The sequence below is a fragment of the Argiope bruennichi genome, chromosome 11 (genome assembly GCF_947563725.1).
Source record: "Argiope bruennichi chromosome 11, qqArgBrue1.1, whole genome shotgun sequence".
NCBI lineage: Eukaryota > Metazoa > Arthropoda > Arachnida > Araneae > Araneidae > Argiope > Argiope bruennichi.
Window position 1 is genome coordinate 68,786,999 of NC_079161.1, and position 24,089 is coordinate 68,811,087.

The 24,089-nt window shown below is 28.7% G+C and overlaps 1 protein-coding gene across 4 annotated transcripts in view; it reads right to left on the reverse strand.

The window, feature by feature from the left end:
* The window catches only part of LOC129957230 (peripheral plasma membrane protein CASK-like), a 416,803-nt gene that overhangs the window by 194,487 nt on the left and 198,227 nt on the right, over positions 1-24,089 (reverse strand). For 2 of the 4 annotated variants that reach the window (XM_056069470.1, XM_056069467.1), the window contains 2 exons: positions 23,666-23,771; positions 21,629-21,750 (listed from right to left, as the gene is read on the reverse strand). In XM_056069470.1, the coding sequence (XP_055925445.1) occupies positions 21,629-21,750; positions 23,666-23,771 (228 nt within the window). The remainder of the gene's footprint in view (positions 1-21,628; positions 21,751-23,665; positions 23,772-24,089) is intronic. The other 2 variants (XM_056069469.1, XM_056069468.1) reach the window with 2 other exon arrangements.

A 24,089-nucleotide genomic window follows, 5' to 3' on the forward strand; every position in this document is an offset into this window, starting at 1 on the left:
TATTTGAACAGACGGACTTCTTCTGAATGGAATTTACTCAAAATTTGATAGAAATCTGCAAATTTGGTGTAAAGACCAATACCTAATTTCATCCGTCTAGCTCAAAGCGGTTTTGAGTTATCTTTCTCACAGACAGAAAGGCAGACAAACGGACGGGCATTTGCCAAAACTGTATTTTTGGAACTCAGGGTGTTCTAAAATGTGGAGAATAATGAAAATCTCGAGTTCAAATTCTCCGACGATTTCTATACTTTCTCTGTACTATAGTGGTGTGTTGTGGTTTTCTAAGGAACTGCCCGGTTTCAAATACACTATTTTTAATCTGCACAAACACAGCTACACTAGAAAATTCGCAAACACTTATTACTACAGACACACATAGAAAATTAGGTTAAAGAACAGTATGGTGGAGGGATTCCACGGTTTCCAGCCGAAAGCATTCGGCGTTAGCGCAAGGGTTGCGCATAGTGAAATAGTCGACCTCAGGATGAAAGGTCTGCAGTTCAACTGCTTGTCTTCTGTAAAACGCCGCAAGGGGTCTCTCTCTGCTCAAGGGGAAAAAGAGATGCTACAATACTACATATACGAGAAAGTAAAAATGGAAATGTTATCTCAGCGATATTCTCATGTATTTCATTTCTGGATGCCACTTGAAATTCATGGTTAAAATAATTTTGCTAAATTTCAAAAGTGGCATATCGTATATAAGAACTATGTAAATAATATGAGAAAAAGCTTTAGGTTGCATAAAATATGTTCGCTTTTATAGTAACAAAATGTTAATGATTCCCCTATACAGAAGCGATAGAGATAAAACCGACTTTATATGATGTCCTTGGGTCCTTTAAATGCACATCACAAAATAGTTCTAATATAAATATAATGTAGAATTTTGGATGTATCCGCCATTATCAGTCAAAGACTCATAAGGTTATCAATTTGTGTTACGCCATAATCATGTGCTAGGTAGCAATTGACACCAAATTGCATGCTTTCTTGTACTATATTGAGACGATACATTCTTTTCGGATTCAAAGCGCCGGATGAATTTCATAAATAGATTGGCGCGCTGCATATAACTTGTATCATGTGGTTTCATGATGAAAACTGCAACAGCAACCTTGCTGCAACTTCTAAAAGGAACATAATTTAAAAGAGAAATCAAAGAAAGTAATGAATTAATTTAAATATTATCTTTTTTAAAAATATATAAATTTTATATATTTTCAAAAGGATATATTAAAATGGATTTTCGCATGTCAACTCATTATTATTTTGAGGTTAAAATTATGATACAAAGCAACAGAAAATCTAACAATATTATTTTTTAAAATAAACATAATGTATTTGAATCGTGACTCAACTAATAATACTACTGATGTCTTACGGGCTTTGTAGAACATTTTATCAAATTACTTCTAATAATTATTTTATTCTGATGAACTGATTAAGACATAAACCCATAACTGTACTTCCCGTTGCAAATTGCCACAATTACTTCACAACAATATGAGAATTAATCCTCAAAGAATAAAACAAAACCTCAAAATCTCACTATGCATCTCATTGGTATTTTCAATATTAGGAGAACTATTCTCAAACATCATATAACTAAATAAGAACTATTCTCTATTTCAGGATAAGAACTAAAAAGAACTTCCGGGGCATATCGAAAAACACAACAGCTAAAGAAAAAAGTGTTGTTTTGTCCAATTAATTACGCATTACACACCAAAAGTATGCTATAAAGATGCAATTATTTACCACGAAAAGTTGAAATAATAATGCACCAAAAAACAACCTACATTAATTACCCTCATAACCGATAACAAAAAAAAATTAATCTGAGAAAAAAATAGTTTTTGTGAAAAATGGCGAAAGATGTACTTATAAAACACAAGAAATTAAATATAACATTAACAGAACAAAAAAAAACATTTTAGTAAAATGAACAGACACGTATAACTAATAATCAAATAAAATGAAAAAAACATTTATTTGAACAGATGATATGGCATTTATCGATTGACTGCGATTGACGTTTAAAAATCAACGCCTAAAACAAAAGAATGACTTTTTGAACAATATTAGAAGGAAAATGTCTTAAGATAATTATGCATAAAATCATTGCCGACATCACTTGGAAATTTTGGAACGGTTTCGTATTTTTGCGAAATCTATAACAAAATGTGAGAAAGATAAGTGTCAACTTTTTAAAGTTCTAAAGTTTAATTAATTATAAAAAAAGTTTATTAAAAATATAATTTTTTGGCGTTTATTTAACGATTTTTTATGATGATTTAGTTTTTAAATTATTTTTAGCAAGAATAATGATGTTAAAGCTGTATTTGTTTTATCAGCGCATTTTTGGCCATTTCTCCGCTATTTCTTCTAATTTCTGTAGACACTATTCTTCACAGCGTGTTTTTGCCAGTGTTAAAACTGCCTTCTTTGAGCAGATATTTTTTTTAAATTTGTTTCATAAAACAATAACCAAAAAAGGCAATTGTTCACTTCCGCCTTTATTTTTTACTGCACATGTTTTTTCTTTTGAATATATACAGTGGCTCAAAAAATTGAGAGTACACTTTACTTTTACTTGATAAATCCGACTTTCAATATAAATAACACATAACTGGGAAGAGCAAACATCTTTTTATTTTTACACATAACAAATGGTTTAATTTAGAGTAAGAATAAAGAAAAAGCAACGAAAAATTTCTAAATTGAAAAGTTTCAGAAGCATTTTAAATAAACCTACTCAGAATTTTGCCTCAAAAAATTGAGAATACACCAATGAATTTTTTGCAATATCACTCATATAAACAAAGTGTCACTATTAAGTTGCATGTCTTTTGGCTCTTATAATGGCCTCTAAACGTCATGGTACCGATTCAACGAATTTTTAATGGTATCTGATGATATTTTACCTCATTCTTTTTGCACCACTTGTTTTAAATGGGTTTTGTTTCTAATTTTGTGTTTTTGAATCACTTTTTCGAGTATGGCCCACGAGCATTCAATGGCATTGATGTCGGGGTACTGTGGTGGTGTGTGTAACTGCTGTTTACAATGAAAAAGGCACTATATTTTGACGTTACGTGCATTCTGTTTGGGGTTATTGTCCTCCTGAAAAATGGAATTTCCATTTAAACCCACATTTTTACACTTTCCTTTAAATTGCTGCGACCAAATGGTTCATCCAACTTGTTGCAGAAACTTTTCAAATCATAGGCAGAAGTGTAAGTGCTGAAACTGTGCGAAATGCCACTAGACATGCTGGATATAAAAGTAGCATTGTTCGAGAGAAACCGTTCATCAACTTGCAAATTCAGAAAAAGCATCTGAAGTTTGCAAAAACTCATCTGTTGAAGACCAATAACCTTTGGAAGTAAGCTATATTTAGTAATGAAAGAAAACTCAACATTTTTGGCAGTGACAGCCATCGTACTGTATGGAGAAAGCCTAATACTGCTTTGGATCTAAAAGATTTACCTCCTACAGTTAAAAATGATGGTAACTCTGTCATGATTTAAGGTTGCATGGCTTCATCCGGGGTACGAAATTTAATTTTTATAGATGGCATTATAAACGATATGGTTTACTTGGCTATACTTATCAGCAATCTAAAGGAAAGTGCTAAAAATCTGAGTTTAAATGGAAATTTTTCCAGTTGGGCAACGACCCCAAACAGAATGCATATAACGTCAAAATAGGGTGTTTTTTTTTCATTGTAAACAGCAGTTACACACACCATCACATTACCCCAACATCTATACCATTGAATATCTATGGGCCACACTCAAATAGTGGTCCCAAAACACAAAATTAGAAACAAACCCCATTTAAAACAAGTGGTGCAAGAAAAATGGGGTAAAATATCACCAAAAATTGGTCGAATCGGTACCACGACGTTTAGAGGCCATTATAAAAGCCAAAAGACATGCAACTAAATACTGACACGTTCTTTCTATGCGAGATATTACAAGAATTTCATTGGTGTATTCTCAATTTTTTGAGGTAAAATTCTGCGTATGTTTATTTAAAATGCTTCTGAAACTTTTCAATTTAGAAGAATCTCGTTGATTTTTCTTTATTTTTACTCTAAATTAAACCATTTGTTATGTGCAAAAATAAAAACATGTTTACACTTCCCGTTAATTGTGTTATTGATATTGAAAGTCGGATTTATCAAGTAAAAGTAAGGTGTACTCTCAATTTTTTGAGCCACTGTATATATATCATTCCATTTAATGAATAATAAGTGAAACGATTTCGAAAGTTTTAATATCTTTTAAATATTTTTTTATCCCTGAATTTATTTTTATTTTCATTTATTATTTGAATTGAATATAATGTTTATCGCAGACGATTTAAGTTGAATTGTAGCATTTTCATGTTTCTATTACTATTTTCATTTGAATAAGTTTCAATTTTCCTAGAATATCAATAAAAGTATAACAAATATTCTTATATAAATAAATAAATTACACATTTTTTTATATATAAATAAAATTTTTATACATAAAATATAAAAATATACAATAAAGAATATTCTTAAAACAATAACTCCAAAATCGCTTTTTCACTTCTCCGTTTATTTTTTAATATATGTTTCGCTCATTTATGTTTATTTTATTTTTTCTTCTTTCCATTCAATGAACATTAACTGCAAACGATTTTGAAAGTGTAAGCATTTTTATATATTTCGTTATTATCGATTTATTTTTATTTATTATTTGGATTTAACATAACGTTAAACGCAGATGATTTGAGTTGAATTCTAGCATTTCCAATTGTAAATTATTGTCTCCATTCTAATAAGATTAATTTTTCTCTGAATGTCCATAACAAGTATACTTCTTAAAAAAATATTTTTCAGAAAATGAAAAAAAAAAAAAAAAAAAAAAAAACCCTGCAAAATAATGAAATTAAGCTGGTTAAAAAATGAATTTTTTTTGTTAAATCGATTGAATTACGTAACAATTGTTTATAACCAAAATAAATAATTTCCTTTTTGAATATGGAATTTTAATTTTTTTTCCCTTTATTTGTATTAAAGAATTTAATTTTTATTCATATTTTACTAATCTTCGTTTTTAATGGCTCAATTTGTATATTCTAATTTTTAATGCTTGATTTTTTTAATTCTAATCTATTTAATAGAATTTTGTCTCACTCGATTAATTCTTTAATCTCTCTTGCATTATGCTATATTTTTAAAATCTGAAATACGGCCCCGCTTTGTAAAAAGATCTTTCAGTATTGCATTTTAGCACAGAATTTGAACTTCCTATTACTTTCGTCCTATTTACAATTAGACATTTTATTAACAATTAATTGTTAACAATTGCAGCCAGATAATGCAATAATATTGTTGTAGATTTACAAATTATTTAATTACATATTTTCCCGCTTTTTTTAAAAATTGATTTATTAATATTTTTCTGATTTCTGACTTTTGAAGATATGAATGCAAATGATGTTTCCGAAATTTCTATCCATAAATAGAAAGTGGTGGAAGGCATCCAACTATTAATGACATATTTATAGGTAATGAGACTTTGTATGAACTAAAAATTGATAAAATTAAACCAGTGGGGGGTGGGGGTGCGAGGACAAACTCTTTGATTTTAAATATGAAAATAAACTGAAAAGTTTAATACAAATATTTCTGAAGTCTCACAGTAATAATTACGATACCCATACTGAATTTTAAGACTGTAAAAGAAGAAATTCACTTGCTCGCTTTAAACAGAAATCCATGCTTTAAACGGATAATACGACATTCTGTCATTTCTTCTGATATAAAAATATATAATTCATTAAGAAAAATATCACAAAATACATCGATATTTTTAAAGTTTATTATCGTTAAATGATATGTTGGCACTTGTCTTTTAATAGATTATATACTCCAGCTGCTTTAAAAGTCAACAGATCGAAAAATAATTTTTCAACGAAATAAATAAGTTATTTCACACATAATCTTATTTATATTAGATAAATAATATATTATGTAATCCTTTTGATTTTAACCCATGTTTATCCTCTTTATGAACAACAAAATATGTCGCATAATTCTTTCCTGTCTTAACCACCAGAAAACTAAAATATTCTTGTCTAAAGATATATTCTGACAAATGTATTTCTTGTTCACAAATCCTTTACATATCTCTTTTTGTGAACTATTTTTCATCCAGATTTCCCGATTCAAACCTTGGAAAATCCCACAACATGTGCCAAACGATTTCATTTATAGCTTCCAGATTGAATGGAACTGGCGACTGATGCCAACTATCCATCATTGGCGAGTATTGGCGACATTCCAACGATGCCAAAAAGCCCCCCCCCCTCCCGTCTAAAGAGAGAGACTGTTCTTATTGGATGTAATTCATCTTCATCGATCAGAACACTTAACACTTACTGCTTTTCTATTCCATCTGCTTTCGCGATTGCTTGTTCCAAGATTCTATTTCATCGCTATCGAAAAGAAAGGAATTCGGTCAAAGACAACAAAAAAAGGATGAAGACCAAAAGAGAACTGCCAACGGATAGTTATATCGCCGAAAAAAAGAAAAAAAGACAAGCAAAAGAAATGTTTTCACACGTGATAGGGCAAGTTCCCTTGTAAGCATCACGGAAGAATGAATATAAAAAGAAAAAGATTGGTACAATACAGTTTCTGTCGTTCTATTTATGACATAAATTATTAGTGACAATTTTGATATCATATTTTCCTCTGTATTATAAATCATCTGGAATTTAAATAGCTTGGCATTATAATAAAAGTAGATAAAATAAAAAAGTATTTATCTATTATTTTATATTATTATAATTTTAAGTAAATATTGAAATAAAAAAAAATATTTAAATATATAAGTGGTTATCTATATATTTAAATAATCGATAAATATTCAAATATAAAATTGTCTAAATATTCAATAAAATATCTATAATTTATTTAAATATTTTAAATAATAATAAAATATAAAATAAGTTAAAATATAAATAATATTACACATAAAATAAGCTAAAATACAAATAATATTATATATAAAATAAATTAAAATGTATAATATCGAAATAATAACACTGAATAAATGTATAAATTTAAAAAAAATATTTTCTATAACAAAAAAATAACAAAAAAGAATGGGGAAAACTAAGATTTCTTCACAGATATTAACAATAAGAGAAGCAAATATTTCGTGAATTAATTAAGTGATTTAAAGTGATTTGTCATATGTGTACCCAAATATATAGATGTTTTTTTCTTGTTTTTTTACTCATAAGCAGAAATTGACATTCATGAATATAATAGTTTGATTCACAAAATTTATATAAATATATCAAAGATTCCATATTTTTTTAATCAATACAATTATTTTAAACCAATCAAGCCATCACTTTGAGCAAACTTTGATTGGCAGATCTATCTAGAGACGGTCAATAGAACGGTCTCAATCCATCTAAAGTAATGAAAACAAGTAGTGTAGTAAAGTTTCATAGTACATAGTACATTACTGGTACATCAAAAGGAAAATACTTCATGATGACCTCCAAATTGAACCTGCTTCGGAATTTATTAAAAGAACATCAATTAAGTTCGAAAAATTGCTCCAGATTCGTAACGGGTTACTTGAAATGCCAGCATATGATCCGGCTGTGCCCAACTCTAGATAAAGACCTAGAACTCCAATCGGCAACTCTTACATTACTTTTCCGTCTGTAAAACTACTGAGAATTTAATAGCTCTGTTACAATCTGGTGGATTAAAATGTCTCGAAATTATTTCTGTTTCGGCCTTAGATATCTACGATAGGCTACACGCGTGCATGTCTGGATTTTTCGAGAACTAATAAAACTAGACTGAATTAACTAATCAAAATAGTTAATTCAGTCTCCATAGTAAAAAGCACATGCAAAGCAATTCCATTAAAGTTCTATTTCCCCCATAAATGATGAAAATATTATTTTATATTAATAATTATATCATAAAAGTTTTAATCTAACAATTCTGCCAAATTCCATGACGTTAGAGCTTTATGCGTTCGTCTAAACCAGTTTCAATTCATTTTAATCTTTCCCTAAACTTACAAATTATAATTTACTATTCCAAATTATGATGTGGGGGGGTTCGTGACCACTTCATCACACCACGGAACTCCGAAACATCACGACGTTGCCGTTGCCAATTTCATAGAAGTAACAGTCATCATTTCGTAAAAAAGAAAATCTTTTTTTAAATTTAAAATGTTAATGTATCAGGAATATTTTACCAGATATGACGATCAGTATTACAATGTCTGAATAGTATAAAATAATCAGACATTGTAATTCTTTTAATTCTATTCTGGAAAAGCATGAATAATATTCTTTCCTTCTAATTAGAGTATTTCGGTAATTAAAAATATATGGCTATCGCTAAATATTTAGAAAATATCTAAAGAGCCCCGATTAAAATAGATACATTACATATTCAACTGCATGCTTAAATGTCTACCTTTGATAGTAAAAGCTTTTGCGCTTTATGAAAATAAGAATAAATATTTTATAAGTTTGGAACAAAAGTTCTTGTACAAGCAGTTTAAAAAACATGGTTCTTATGTAAAAACCAACCGGATGGGTCTCTCAGAAACTTTCTTGCATATAATCTAATAAAGATGTTAATCCAGAGAACGCCTTCCTTGGTATTGGTGCACAATAGTTAGGGAATATTAACTTTTGGCTTGGATATAGCATTTCGATTGAATCTGTCGTACGATTCATAGCGTGTCCTTAGCGATTTATACCTGGCATGTGGTGAATAGTATTCGAAAATAGAATATATGTTTTAGACATTCTTCCTCAATTGTATGAAACAAAAATTTGGCATAAAATTGCACTTGTAGTCACAAAATCCAGTTCCAAATTTAAATCATTGCGCTTTTGAGTTATTACCTATTATATGAAAGTACATATTACAGTCGTTGATCTCTTAACTAGATTTAACATCTATAGTATAGATACTTTTCCAAATGGGAAAAGTATCTATACTATAGATGTTAAATCTGTGTATTGAATTTTATTTATCAAATCCTCTTCATTTTGTAGTCATCGCGTTAACTTATACTTGAACCCCCGGATAGGCAGAGTTTCTGCGAAGGGATTTTCTTCAAAATTAAATAGATATCTTCAAATTTGATGTCCAACTCAAAGCGTTTTTGAGATTGTCAAGGACAGACGGACGGACATTTTCCAAAAATGTGTTTTTCGAAAAATTCAGTGGGATCTAAAACGAGGAAATTCATAAAAATCTCGAGTTTGATTTTTTTTTTTTAGATGATTATTATACTTTCGGTATTCTATTTATACAAGAAAGTACTAAAAAGAACTCACAAGGGGGAAAAAAAGAAATAGTATTAATAAAACAAAAAGCATTCCATTACACTTTCAACATATAACGTCCAGTTCCAGAGAGTTCACGAACGACTTCTGAAGAATGTTTATGGCTCCACCGTTGCCACAAAGAATGATGAAAATACTTAACATAACCGGGACATAGCCTCTGGTCATAATGGAATATTGCAACAGGCAGCAATTATTATTTTTTCCCTTGCCACAATCTTAGTGATACGTGGTCGTAGAAAAAAATATAACACTGGAAGTGTTTTCTCAGTTAGAAATAGCCGCGGATTTATTATTCGGGGACTACAAAAGTGAATGCAAGGGCTTCTGACGAAATGAGTCCTCAGAGAAAAAAACGCGAGATAGCCACCATATTTCAGCGAGATTCGAGTAACCCAAAAACACCATTAAGGTCCAACGTTAACTACTAGCTATTTCAGAGGGATGTATCTTGCAAGCACAACCTATTTAGGGCAGTATGTAATAACTAATCCCGTATGATATTAACGTGATGAAAACTAGCAATTGTGTCTAGATAGTAATGGTTATCGTGATACAAAACACACCACACACTTTATGATAATTAATAAGCATCTTTAATAGGCTAAATGCCTCAAGTTTTCTAATCTTTCACATTAATCTATTAAATCGCATATACTTGCAAATTCACAATTGTTTAAATTTTACGCGTATTTTCCAGGCACTGTGCAATAAACTTAAAATTCTTTATTGTGTTTTTGGCAGCTAGTCTTTGCATTAAAAGAATTTATTAGACACAAAAGTAATAAGTCTGGAATAATACTAAGACTGTACTCTAGAGAAAGCATTTTAATTATAACAAAATTTCGAAAGTATTTTTAGTTTCAACAACCACACACTCACGAATATCTTCTAATTCTTGTTGTTATTCTAAAACTAAGAACTAGATATTTTAATGCATTTTTCATAAATTAAAAACCAATTTTAAACTAAATTCATAGTATTTTTCTCTTGCATTCTGATATAATTTCTCATTTCAAGTGTAACATAACATAAATCTATTATAAAAAGTCTTCGAATATTCTATATTTCTCTGTTTCGTCATCAAAATTATTTTTGCACCAAATTTAGCATTTCAGTGATTTTCTTGTATTCGTTGTTTTGAAATATCAACGACCACACTCAAGAATATCTTTATCATTCTTAATACAAGAATAAGATATTTTAACACATTTTCCGTAAATTAGTTACGAACTTTAAACTGATTCGCATTATTTTGTGTGTTTCGATATGTTTTTTTTTGTCTCAAATATAACAGAACATCGTAACAGAATATAAAGAAACATTGTAACAGAATGTAAAGAAACATCGTAACAGAATGTAAAGAAGCATCGTAACAGAATGTAAAAAAAACAAACATCGGAGCAGGATATAAAGAAACTTCGTAACAGAATATAAAGAAACATCGAATAAAATATAAAAAAAACATCGAATAGAATATAAAGAAACATCGTAACAGAATATAAAAAAACATCGGAGCAGAATATAAAGAAAAATCGGAACAAAATATATAGAAATATCGTAACAGAATACAAAGAAACATCAAACAGAATATAAAAAAACATCGGAGCAGAATATAAAGAAAAATCGGAAAAAAATATATGGAAACATCAAACAAAACTAAAGAAACATCGAAGAGAATATAAAGAAACATTATAAAAGAAACATCCGGTATTCAATATACTTTTTGTCATCATCACAATTATTTTTGCATAAAATATAATATTTTAATATAGTTAACTGTATATAAATATATTATTATTTTAAACAAAAAAGATATTTTGAAGCATTTTCCAAATCAATTTTAAACTAGATCCGCATTGTGTTACATTTTTTCTTACTTTTTTTTTCCTTTTGGTTTCTCTCCTTTCCAAATGTAATCCACTATAAAAGCACTATCGAATTTTCTGTATCATTTTACTTGCAAACATATTCCATTCTTCCCAATATTTTTACTGTTTTATTGATGTACTTAAAAGATTCAGAAATCACATTTCATTTTAAAATGACATCGAGCTTTTCTGCGCTTTTTTCTTTCATTTTCCCCCTTTGGGCAAAACACATTTAATACGTAAAAACATGGGGAAAACTTCACCAAAAAAATGTCAACTTTACGCTGCATAAAAATGCGTTGTCCATTTTAAATGGAAAAAGATGGCAGTAAAAATTCTTTGTAAACTACGTTAGCATATAAAAGAGAGCTTTAAAAAATAAAATAAAAAGTTTCATTTTGGATTCTTTACTCAACAGTAAATGAAACATTTTTTTTTCTTTCTAAAAAAAATCTTCTGACTGTCTTTTTCTCAAACAGTAGCTGTATTCTTCGTAATTCCAAAACCAGAGATTATAAAACAAAAAGAATTTTCGCGCCAAAAAAATGTAAATCAAAGGAAAAAAACAAATAAAGACGGTTCGGATTTCAACAGAGAAAGCTTAGCGGTCATACACCATCAAAATATTTAAAAAACCAGAGAGAAAATTCCAGTCATTTAACTGGCGGCGTAAAAGAACAAAACGCTTTTTAAACCTCAAAAACAAAATGGCGGGCAAAAATCATCTAAGCAAATGGCGGCGGCGTATGAATATTTCATTTTCACTTTGCATTTTGAAAGCGATATTATGCTGAATTCCAGGAAAAAATAATATAATACAGCGCCAAATGTCATAAAATCTTACGTTTAGAAGAAATTATTTTATTTTATTTATTTCAGTTATTTATTTATTTTTATTTCTTCAACAATGAGAAAATGTGTTTGTTGACCTGGTTGTCACAAAATTTAAGAAATGACATTTCTATGAATTTATCATGTCATCCTTGGCGAGTTATTTGGCGATAACTACCTGGAATATGGTTAATAGCATCTGAATATTGAATTTGTATTTCTGGCATATTTTTCCCTACCGATTGAAACAAAAATTTTACGCAGAGTTATACTTGTAACCACAAAATCACATACAACATTTGATATATTTAAGTCATTGCATTTTTGAGTTATCGCGTTGACACGTTTCTGAAAGCACAAACCGACAGACGGTCAACCTTTTGCTGGATTTGGTTCAAAATTGAATAGATGTCTACACTATATATGTTAAATCTATGTATTACGTGGTTAATCTCTAGCAATGTATTGCTATCTATTAGTGCTGCAGCGTTGAGTACCAATGATTAATGTTCTAACTGTTAATTATTTAACTATCGCAGTTAATTATTTCATTCTCACAACAGATTAGCAGATAATTATGTATTAATAGCAATTTATATAAAACGAATTATTATTATAGAAAGGTACAATGATAATTTCTATACAGTAATAATCTTCTATCGGATCATCAAATCTACTCATCAAATCCCTTTACAGAGCCGTACATGGTTGCTATACAAATAAATCATAGTAAAACCGTTAACTGGCTACTCTGACTCGCTCAGACGCACACATAAAAATCTGAATGACCGGACCTGGCGGACTAACACTGGCTGGAACTGGGGTTGAGTTCTAAGGGATATCACCAGCCACGGTACAACCCTTCCCTTCAGAAGTACATCCCGTCATGGATAGGTGGAGCAGACCCCACCTTTTTCTGTACCTACCAGGGTGGAGAGAAGCAACCACCATACTGGAAGCTTCTCATCTTCAATTACGAGGTGCCCCCCACAGTGGGAGATAAATACTAGCAAAGGTAAACACGCAAATCAGCATACGCAAGATACAAAATCATAATATCCGAACCTGTAGGATTGCACAAAAAGTCGGGATTTGGGCTACAACGTTAACTAAATGTGAGCTTATAGAAATCACTAGTTATTTCGCGTCTCCACTTTCGTTTATTTGTTTATATTTATATATATATATATTAAGAGAGAGAGGGAGAGGGAGAGAGAAGAAAAAGTAAAACACAAATAACTTTAAGTTGTACAATTTTTAAATTCTTGTATATATATATATAATGATATTTTAAACTCTTAATTTAATCCGAATTAATTTCCAAGATTTTATCTTCATTTAGCCCATAGTAACTTCATTTTAAAATATTCTCTAATTTCGTGATCCAATTCCACTTTCGGTTTAATTAATTCCTCTATAAAAATAATGCGCCATCAGTACTACGTATCAAGAGAAAGTGATATTTTCGGTTGCCCTTGAAAAGGTGTCAAAGGTCATCACGTGAATTGAATTGGCGCATGGCCAGAAACTAGTGATCATTTGTTCGTCCCTTTTTGCCTTCTGCTTTTGTGTCGCTGCGACTTCATGTAAAGAATAATGTTTGCCTTCCCGAGAGAGAATAAAACGGTATTAAAAAGACAACGTCTCATCTATGTCTTTAACCTGCACACACACACACACACACAGAGAGAGAGAGAGAAGAAAAAGAAAAATACAAATAAATGTATAATATGTAAAAATACAAATAATGAAAATTCAAAATCCTCAACCCTGATTTAAATAGTATTATTGCACAAATATTTTGAAAAACTGATTAAAATTTGTAAAATAATTACAGAGAAATGAAAATTATGTCACTGAAAAGCTATTTGCTTATTCTAAAATAGTAGAAATTAATTTTTAAACAATGATATGCCAAAAATTATCATAAAAAATGTAAAATCCCTCTTTCCCCCTTTAAATCCTTTAAAGAGTCGTGTTAATGTTAAACCTTCAAGATGCTAAGGAACTTTTGTACCAAATTTTCTTCGATTCTGTTAAGAGGTGTGGAATTGTTATAAAGCTCAAATAAATAAACAAAGAAAGAAAATGTACTCAGTTTTATACAGGTACTCAGTACAGAGATATTATCAGGAAAATTTTATCCAGAAAATCAAGATCCATTATAATAGGTATTTAGTAAACATTCAATAGCAAATAAAAATGCGATTTTCTACCCAAAAATTCGAGCACAGAGACAATAAAACACAACTGAACTGTACACAATAGCAGTACTTGCAATAAATACTAGCATACAAGCAGAAAATCGTTAATAAACCATCATAGTATTAACAATGATTTAGAAAGATTTCAGAGAGGGAGGCTATTCAGGTCTCTCAATCGTCTGCTACTTTCAACTGTATATTTGCTTGAATTAGACTCCACTGCTGACTTCTACTAACTGCTCAAAACCCGACTGACTACTGCTCTATCAACAGGCTTTTTACAGTTTCGATAAGGCAAAGAAAATTTCAGAAAGATCACTATAACTTGTGCCCTAATGGAACTATGGACAAGATTCTTGTAGATTCCGGAATCTAAGATTTTGTCACCAATGACGCGAGTCATTGACTTGGCATCCATCAGAGCTGTCTTTAAAAATGTCTTTCATATTATGGAACTATCAGGGATGGGAAGCAACATTACGAATCCGTACATTATCACTTATTATTATGCATTATGATAATTATCTGATTATTACACAATTATAATATGTATACACTCTATTTTTCTGTCCAACTGTCATCATAAAGAGGTATAATGGTGCGATATTTGTCACTTGTCACTTTTATAAATGATCAGTTAATGCAAATCAATAAATTTATATATATGACTCGTCAACTGATTTCACAGAGCCATGACTGCTATGCGGGTAAATACTGACAAAAGCAAACACCCAAAATAGCCTGCTTTCAGTACCAAAGTGCAGCCCCCGAACATGCAGGACTCGAATAATTGAATCATCGCGTCGGCACAAAACAAATACGGGATTCTTAATTAAAGATTTAGGTATTCATTCAATATTTGCCGGTGAATTAATTTTCAACTGAGCCGTAGACAATAGCGTTCGTCAGACCAATTTGCATTTTATTAAATTTTGCAGAAGACCGCATATTTAATTAACGAGCTCTCCGTAGGGTAAATTAGTAATGCAAACTAAATTATAAAGTAGGGAAGTGAATACATTTTTCATTATTTTTATTCGAAAGTACCTAATTAGGAGAAAAAGGGGAATAGTTTGAAATAAAAGCAAGCAAGTTCATTTATTAGAGATAAAGTGGATTGACGTCAGATTTGCAGCACAGATCAATAAAAAATTCTTAAATAAAGCAAAAACAGGGATTATCTTTATTTATTTAATATATATGCAGATATATATATATTTTTCTTAGATATGTGTTTCAATATTTTAAAATAAGCAGCCGTCTTGCGCGACTAACTATACGACTAAGACCGAAGTATTGATTATATTTAATTTAAATGAATGCCTTATTCATAGTTCATATTCATGATTCAAAGAACAAAGAGAAAGTTTGCACGATGAAACTGAATCTCATGACGTCATAATGTCATTAAAAGCTTAATTGTCTAGACCATTTATTTCAAGATGCATGTGGCATTTTGTTACAACGGAATTGCACTTTCTAATTTTTCCGTTTTCTTTTCATTATCTTTCAGTAATGAAATAAAATCGTGCAGTTAAATATTTGCTGAAATAATGAAAACGGTTAAAATGTAATGGATTTTTGAAAATTATGTAAAAATTATTTTAAAAAAAAACTGCCAAAATTCAAAAAAGTAGAAGAAATAAATTGAAATTATAATCAAGACTCTTTTTCAATGGCTTAAAAATTAAAGTTGCGGTATAATATTTTCAGAAATGATGGCGAAAATAATATTAAAATTTCTTTTAAAATTCCAAATACGTTTTCGCAGAAATTCATTTCCAGATATACTTGTAAAGTTTGCCTTGAATGCACAAGTATTTACAAGTAAATTTTAACCTAGTAAATTATGCCTGTGGTGAATTTAGTATCTCTAGTGAGAATGGTTTATCCTTCCAGCGAGCCGACATGGATGGATACACACTTCCTTTTTTAAGTACAAATTTTATATTTTAAACTCTATTTAATGTATTTTCAAATCTAAGAGACTGAATCTTTCAGAAAAAAAGAAATAAAAACCAACAATAAGGTTAAACAGAAAGCAATGAAAAATTTTCTAATACCAATTTCTGGTGTTATTTCAGATTAACGAATTCTAATACAAACATTGTCAAAAAAAATTCTTTGTCTCATATATGTTTAAAAACTGTACAGGATTCTATAGAGCAAAAAAGAAGACAAAAAGCAAATAATATTTTCTATCTTCTAATATTTGAAATATTAAGATTATAACAAGAGAATCCGACATTGGTATTACAAAGACATGGTGGATATTACTACAACTATAGTTGACGTGGACCATTACTATAGTTTTAAACATGTCAGTAATACTAGTAATATGAATTAAATAACGATAATTTTTCTTAATTTTTTTTTGACGAACAGTAACTTTGGAGTTCCTTGGCACTACTCAACATTTTCCTGGGGGCTCACAAGGAGTAAAAGACTTTAATAAACCCCTTTTTCGGCACTTTAATAAATATTTAATAATCTTTCGAAGAATGAGATTGAGATTAAAAGGCGATTTCTGGGGAGTTAAGGCTCAGGCATCAATTACGCGATGAAAACTATAGTGAAATTCTATTGATGGTGATAATTTACAGTGGCATGAGTGCGTTCCTTCACATGAAATTTGTTCATAATTTATACTAAATCACATTCTAGATCCTTTGTTTTGTTATTTTTTTTCCAAAACTATTTGCAAACAGGATTTCGATTCATTTCTTTTCACAGTTTTCTTAGTGCTTCAGATCATGTATATAAGCAATGAACTCATATGCTAACAATTTTCAATTCATTCAATAGCTATTAATTTATAGTTTTTCTATCTGTGATTAATTGATTCCATCAACAATCTGACGTAATTCAGTGGTTTACATCTTTATGTGAAATTTATCGAAAACAAAAGACAAAATCAAAATGCTAAATTTCACTCCGTTCTGGAGAATTTTCTTCTTCAAGTCCTGCCACCATGTACAGTTTTTCGCCATTGCTAGAAATCTGACATGACGAATATATTCAAAAAAATACAATTCCGGACAAATAAAAACAGTATTTTGAAGTAGCTCAATTTTAAGTAAATAAATAAAATAAAATATATACGGAAATGGAGTACAATAGATGTAGAAAAATTTATTCTTATTGCATTTGTAAATGGACGAAATTTGTTGTAATTAAGAAGCATAGCTGCAATTAATTTTACTGACATATTGAAAATAATGTGAAAAAAAATTAAAATATTTCCGGGGACTCAAATTTTTTCTGCACAATTCTATTGGGAGTCGTTAATAATGGTTTAATAAATACCAGCCTTATAACGAAATACGGTTCCCTTTATATATATATATATATATATATATATATATATATATATATATATATATATAACCAATCTAAAGTAAGAAATAGTTTGAAAACGAAACAAAACAGTTTCGAAATCGCAACTAAAAATTATTATTACCTATTCAAACTAAAAGGAAAAGGAAAAAAACTTCATAGTATTTAGAGAGCGCAACTTCAGCTACTTCTAAAACACAGATGAATTGATACAAAAGTATTAAAATCAAGTTAATAGAAAAATAAAAAAAAACCAAATAAAAATTAAACCAAAAAAATATAAAAAAGAATCCGGCCTGAAGACTTTTTCAAGGGTCACCCTCAGGCAGGGATTCAAAGAAAGGGATTTTTTCTGTTAAGGAAATGTAGACATTAGTCTAATAATGATTCCTCGTGACCCGAAAAAACAGAACAGAAACAAATAAAACAGAAACAGAATAAACAGAAACAAATAAAAATCAACTTGAGGCTACCTTTCTGGATTTAAAAATCGAAATTGCTAATGATAAAACAATAGTTGGTATATACTATAAAAGGGATAAATTCAACTTTAAAATAACAAAACTATGTTACTACCATTCAATTCCAATCTAAACTCTAAAATTTTCAAAAATCTAATTTTCTCACAAGTTAACAGGATCAAAAGGGTTTGCAATAATAAAAATTCCTATATTAAAGCATCAAACAACCTCATTAAAAATTTTATTAAAAATGAATTTCCGAGAAATTACTGTAATGTCAATTTTTTAATTAAACAAGGTATGGTTTGGGATTAATCCTTTGATTTAAATAAAAATAGAACTTTCTTTGCATATTAGATCCCTCAATAGATGGCGCTGGGAGCCTACAATTTTTTACCTAAATTAGCGTTAGCTTTGTGTTTTAAAAAGCGGGAATCACAATCGATAGCTTAAAATTTCCTTGACTGCTGATGGTATGTCCTTGCCTTTTCGTTTTTCCTTTAGTTCTATTTTATGGCATTTTTGTTTTTATTGTTATTTTTGTTATTGTATTTTTACTTAGTGTGGTTATTTTCTTCTAATTTGTTGTTTTGTATTTTCCTTTCTGTTAAAATGGTATATCTCTTGGGCCTAATTTCAGGGGATTTTCGGTTAACGAGGAATCATTATTAGACTAATGTCTGCATTTCCTTCACAGAAAAGAATTCCTTTCTTTGAATCCCTGCCTGAGGGTGACCCTTGAAAAAGTCTTCCGGGCGGATTCTTTTTTATATTTATTTGTTTTTTTTTTTTTTTGTTTTGTTTTTTTGTTTTTTTTTTTTAGATTTTAGTATTAACTTGATTTTAATACTTTTTTTAGCTAATTACTAAAACATTTTTTCAAAAACGAAGATAAAAATGCTTGATCATTTCGCAGTACACAAAACAAGAAAACTAGATTTTATTTTAAAATTAATTTTTAAACTACCAAAAAAAATGACATTTTTTTATACTTATTTCATTTTAGTCATTGCATAACAAAATTTTCCGAGTATAATTATAAAGGTAGAAAGGAACATAACAAAAATTATTCAGAGTTAAATTCAATAAAACCAATTTTCAAAAATATATTCTTTAACAAAATAAAAAGCATATTTTCTATTTTAATTATTTCAGTGAACGAATAATAAATTACTGACTTAAATTTTAAATGAATTTAAAATTCATTATTTCACTTATTACGGAATCTTGAAATCATTTTTTCTACATTCTTCCAGATAGCGCTACGTAAACTCCAGATGGCACAAAATATAAAATTCTTCAACTAATTGATAATAAAAGTCTAAAAAATTTTAACGCAGAGCATTGTCATCTGAAATATAAATGTTTTTTCTATATTCTAGAATATCAAGCAGTGGTTAAAAAAATTGATTGCAAAATTTTATTTTTACAAAAAATGAAAAAAAAGTTACGTTAAATAAAAATGCATTAAAAAACACTTTCAAAATAATTGAAAGAATGAAAATGAAACTAAATGAAACTTTGTATGAAACTAATAACGCTAAAGCCTCATCAGTCTCATGAAAACAATTATTAATAAATCATTTTATTATGTTACACTATTAAAATTCAGATAATTAAAAAATGAAAATGTTATATAGTGAATATGCTATGGCACATGTGATTAATCAGGTGCTTATGTATAATTACCAGTTATTCATAATCATCAATAAGTTTAGTGGTAGTTATGAGTAATCACTGTGGTGATTTATTATTCATAATCATAATCCAATATGTTTAGTATTGATTATGAATAATCACCACTGGTTATCATTCATATGATTATTGATTATTCATATGACCACTGGCGATTATTCATAATCACCAAAAGGTCTTATGATGACTATGAACGATCATTCATAATTATACATAACCAACAAGTTATAATTTAATTTTATTAAACTATTATGAATAATCACCAGTGGTGATTATTCATATTATTATTGATTATTCATAATCACCAAAAGGTAAAATAATGAGTATGAACGATCATTTATAATTACACATAACCAACAATTTATAATTTAATTTTATTAAGCTATTATGAATAATCACCACTGGTTATTATTCATATGATTATTGTTTATTCATAATCACCAAAAGGTAAAATAATGACTATGAACGATCATTGATAATTACACATAATCAACAATTTATAATTTAATATTATTAAGCTATTATGAATAATCACCACTGGTTATTATTCATATGATTATTGATTATTCATATGACCACTGGCGATTATTCATAATCACCAAAAGGTCTTATGATGACTATGAACGATCATTCATAATTATACATAACCAACAAGTTATAATTTAATTTTATTAAACTATTATGAATAATCACCAGTGGTGATTATTCATATTATTATTGATTATTCATAATCAACAAAAGGTAAAATAATGAGTATGAACGATCATTTATAATTACACATAACCAACAATTTACAATTTAATTTTATTAAGCTATTATGAATAATCACCACTGGTTATTATTCATATGATTATTGTTTATTCATAATCACCAAAAGGTAAAATAATGACTATGAACGATCATTGATAATTACACATAATCAACAATTTATAATTTAATATTATTAAGCTATTATGAATAATCACCACTGGTTATTATTCATATGATTATTGATTATTCATATGATCACTGGTGATTATTCATAATCACCAAAAGATTAAATAATGACTATGAACGATCATTGATAATTATACATAACAAACAATTTATAATTTAATTTTATTAAACTATTATGAATAATCACCAGTGGTGATTATTCATATGACCACTGGTGATTATTCATAATCACCAAAAGGTCTAATGATCACTATGAACGATCATTGATAATTATACATAACCAATAATTTATAATTTAAACAATTTATAATTTCATTGAACGATCATTGATAATTATACATAACAAACAATTTATAATTTAATTTTATTAAACTATTATGAATAATCACCAGTGGTGATTATTCATATGACCACTGGTGATTATTCATAATCACCAAAAGGTCTAATGATCACTATGAACGATCATTGATAATTATACATAACCAATAATTTATAATTTAAACAATTTATAATTTCATTGAACGATCATTGATAATTATACATAACAAACAATTTATAATTTAATTTTATTAAACTATTATGAATTATCACTACTGGTTATTATTCATATGACCACTGGTGATTATTCATAATCACCAAAAGGTTTAATGATGACTATGAACGATCATTCATAATTATACATAACCAACTTTTTATTACATTTACCACAAAATATTTTTGCATCATTAGACAGTGTATATATACATTACTACCCTCAGAATTACATCGAGTATGCCGTTTCTGATCCTATTTTCGAAATACTCGGAAACATGATTGATACTGGAGGGATGAAAGTATTGCCTTGCACTGAAGTGGTTCCTAAAATAGCATGCAATAAAGAAAAAGAAGAAAAAAGAGTACTCACATCTAGCAGTGCGTGCAGTTGTGTGTCGTCCAGCACCGACATGAGAAATTCCCGCTCATGCTCAGGACATTCGGTCAAGCAGTGGATATCGTCCAGGCTGTCCAATATGAGGGACACTGCTCCTTTGTGAAACAACGAAATGGAACTCACTCACCACAGAAGAAGCATAGAAACAGTGAGGTTACAGTTTACTATCTAATTATGAATTATTGAGTTGAAATTAAAATTTATAATGATAAATGATCCGTGCATGTGTGCCTACAGCAAACAATAATATATAAATCTAAAGAACAGTTTTTGTAAATAAGAATCTAATTTTCTACAGAAGTTGGAAACAAAAAATTAAAAGAAGCATCTATTGTCTAGGAATTATTAAAAAAATGGAGTATAATTTTTTTTAAATAAAATCCGATCACAAATTTTCAACGGGAACAATGTGAAAAGGAATACATGTCTTGATACAAATCATAGATGGCAGCACCAGCACTTGGTGTATTTTAATATTTCTAAAACTTGAATATAGAGGACAGCAGGATTGTTGAAGGAGAAATAGTGAAAGAAAATGCTAATAGATGGCAGCACGATCAGCTTAAGATGAAGCAGTACTTTTCAAATAAGACATTTTAATTATAAATTATATCGAAATTGCAGAGTATTCAATAATAATTATTATTATTTGATTTCAATTTTTATTACTGTGTGTTACATTTTTTTTTCAGATAAATGCTATATATAATGCTATAATAATTTGATTCGTGGAAAATTATTATTTCATTCCTTTATTCATAAATCATATGATCATTTATAGGTTTTCGTTATTATCACTATTGTGAGGATTATCAGAAAAACATTATCTCTAAGAAGTAAAAAATACTAGATATTTAAGTAAATAGAAATTGTTCTTTATCAATAAGACAAAAAAAAATGGTTATGTGTTTTGCAAATTTACACAGTTTGAACAGTCAAGATAGCATAATATAAAAAGAAAATATAATAATATTTCTAAATAATATTACTGAAAACTTAAATTCTTTATGGTAAATCACTTGCTTTACTTTCTTGTACTGACTTAATATACAAATAAAATGAATCATTATTGACAATTGCTATTGAAAAACTGTATCTATGATTTGAGTGATAAAATGATTCTATTTATACACAAAATATTAAAAACAGAAAAATATTTTAAAAAAAAATCTTAGCAATTTTTTTAACAAGAATTCAAGAAAACTGTAGCGTTCGGAACATTTTGCAAATATTTGTATTTATGTATGCTTGGACTTCATATATATTTCCAGTATCAAAAATTATTTTAATTTATATTTTCCTAATACAAATAAAGATTTATACACATACAAAATGGATGCAAATTATTTGGTAAATTCATTGCTGGATAATACATGAAATATTCATTGCACGGTAACAATTTAATGCAGTTATTCATAGCTGTATAATATGAAATAATGATAGTAGGGTAACAACTAATGTAGCAATTTATAACTGCATAATATATAAAATATTTATTGCAAGGTAACAATTTAAGGAAATAAGTTTGCGAATCGGTGCTTCCAGTTCAAATCGCAATGAAGTGATTCATGGTTTTTCATTATTAGTTCCGTATTCTCAAAAAGCGATGGAGATTTGCGACATCACAAAAAAAGAGTGATATGATTTCTTGAAACTTAATTCGTTGAGCTAAGGTAATAAATCCCAATCAAAAAAGCAGATTTTCCGAGTAAAAATTTTCAAAGTAATGAAGTGAAATCACACCAAAAATATTAGTAAAAGAATTAATTTCGTATGTCTTAATCTGATGTAATCATATATACTCTCATGTAAGTCTATATATCATCTATTTATCATAGACCATTCCTTTTTCACCTAAATGATTTGCATCATCTATATAACTTCAAATAACAAATTATTATTAATATTAAATTTTTATTCAGATTACATACGTACATAGATTTAAAAAATAAGAAAATAGGAAAAATAAAAAAAGCAATTTCAAAACTGAAATTGGAAATCAAAACACACCTGCAGATGTGACTTCTTCTAAATCAAAATCAGGGCCTCTGTCTACATTAGGATCATTGTAATAATTGGTCCACTTGGGACTGGACACAGCCGCTATAACAGCGCCCTGAAATTAAAATGGCCATTAGTTAATATAAACGATAATCCACTAATGTAAAATTAATAAAAAATGAATGCAAAAGCGCCACAATATTTCAATATTGCATTGCCAAAGACACAAAACAACCCGATTCATATTTTTATAAATCATGACTTTTTCATTCAAGTTTCATGTGTTTATGACTTTTTTTAAAAGAAATTGATTAACATAACAGACAGTATATCTATTAATTTGCTAATTAAAAATTTTCACCAATTTTTTAGCGGCAAACGGTAATAATAGGGTGTAAAGACTTGAAAAGGCCAGGATAGCCTGTTTGGTAGG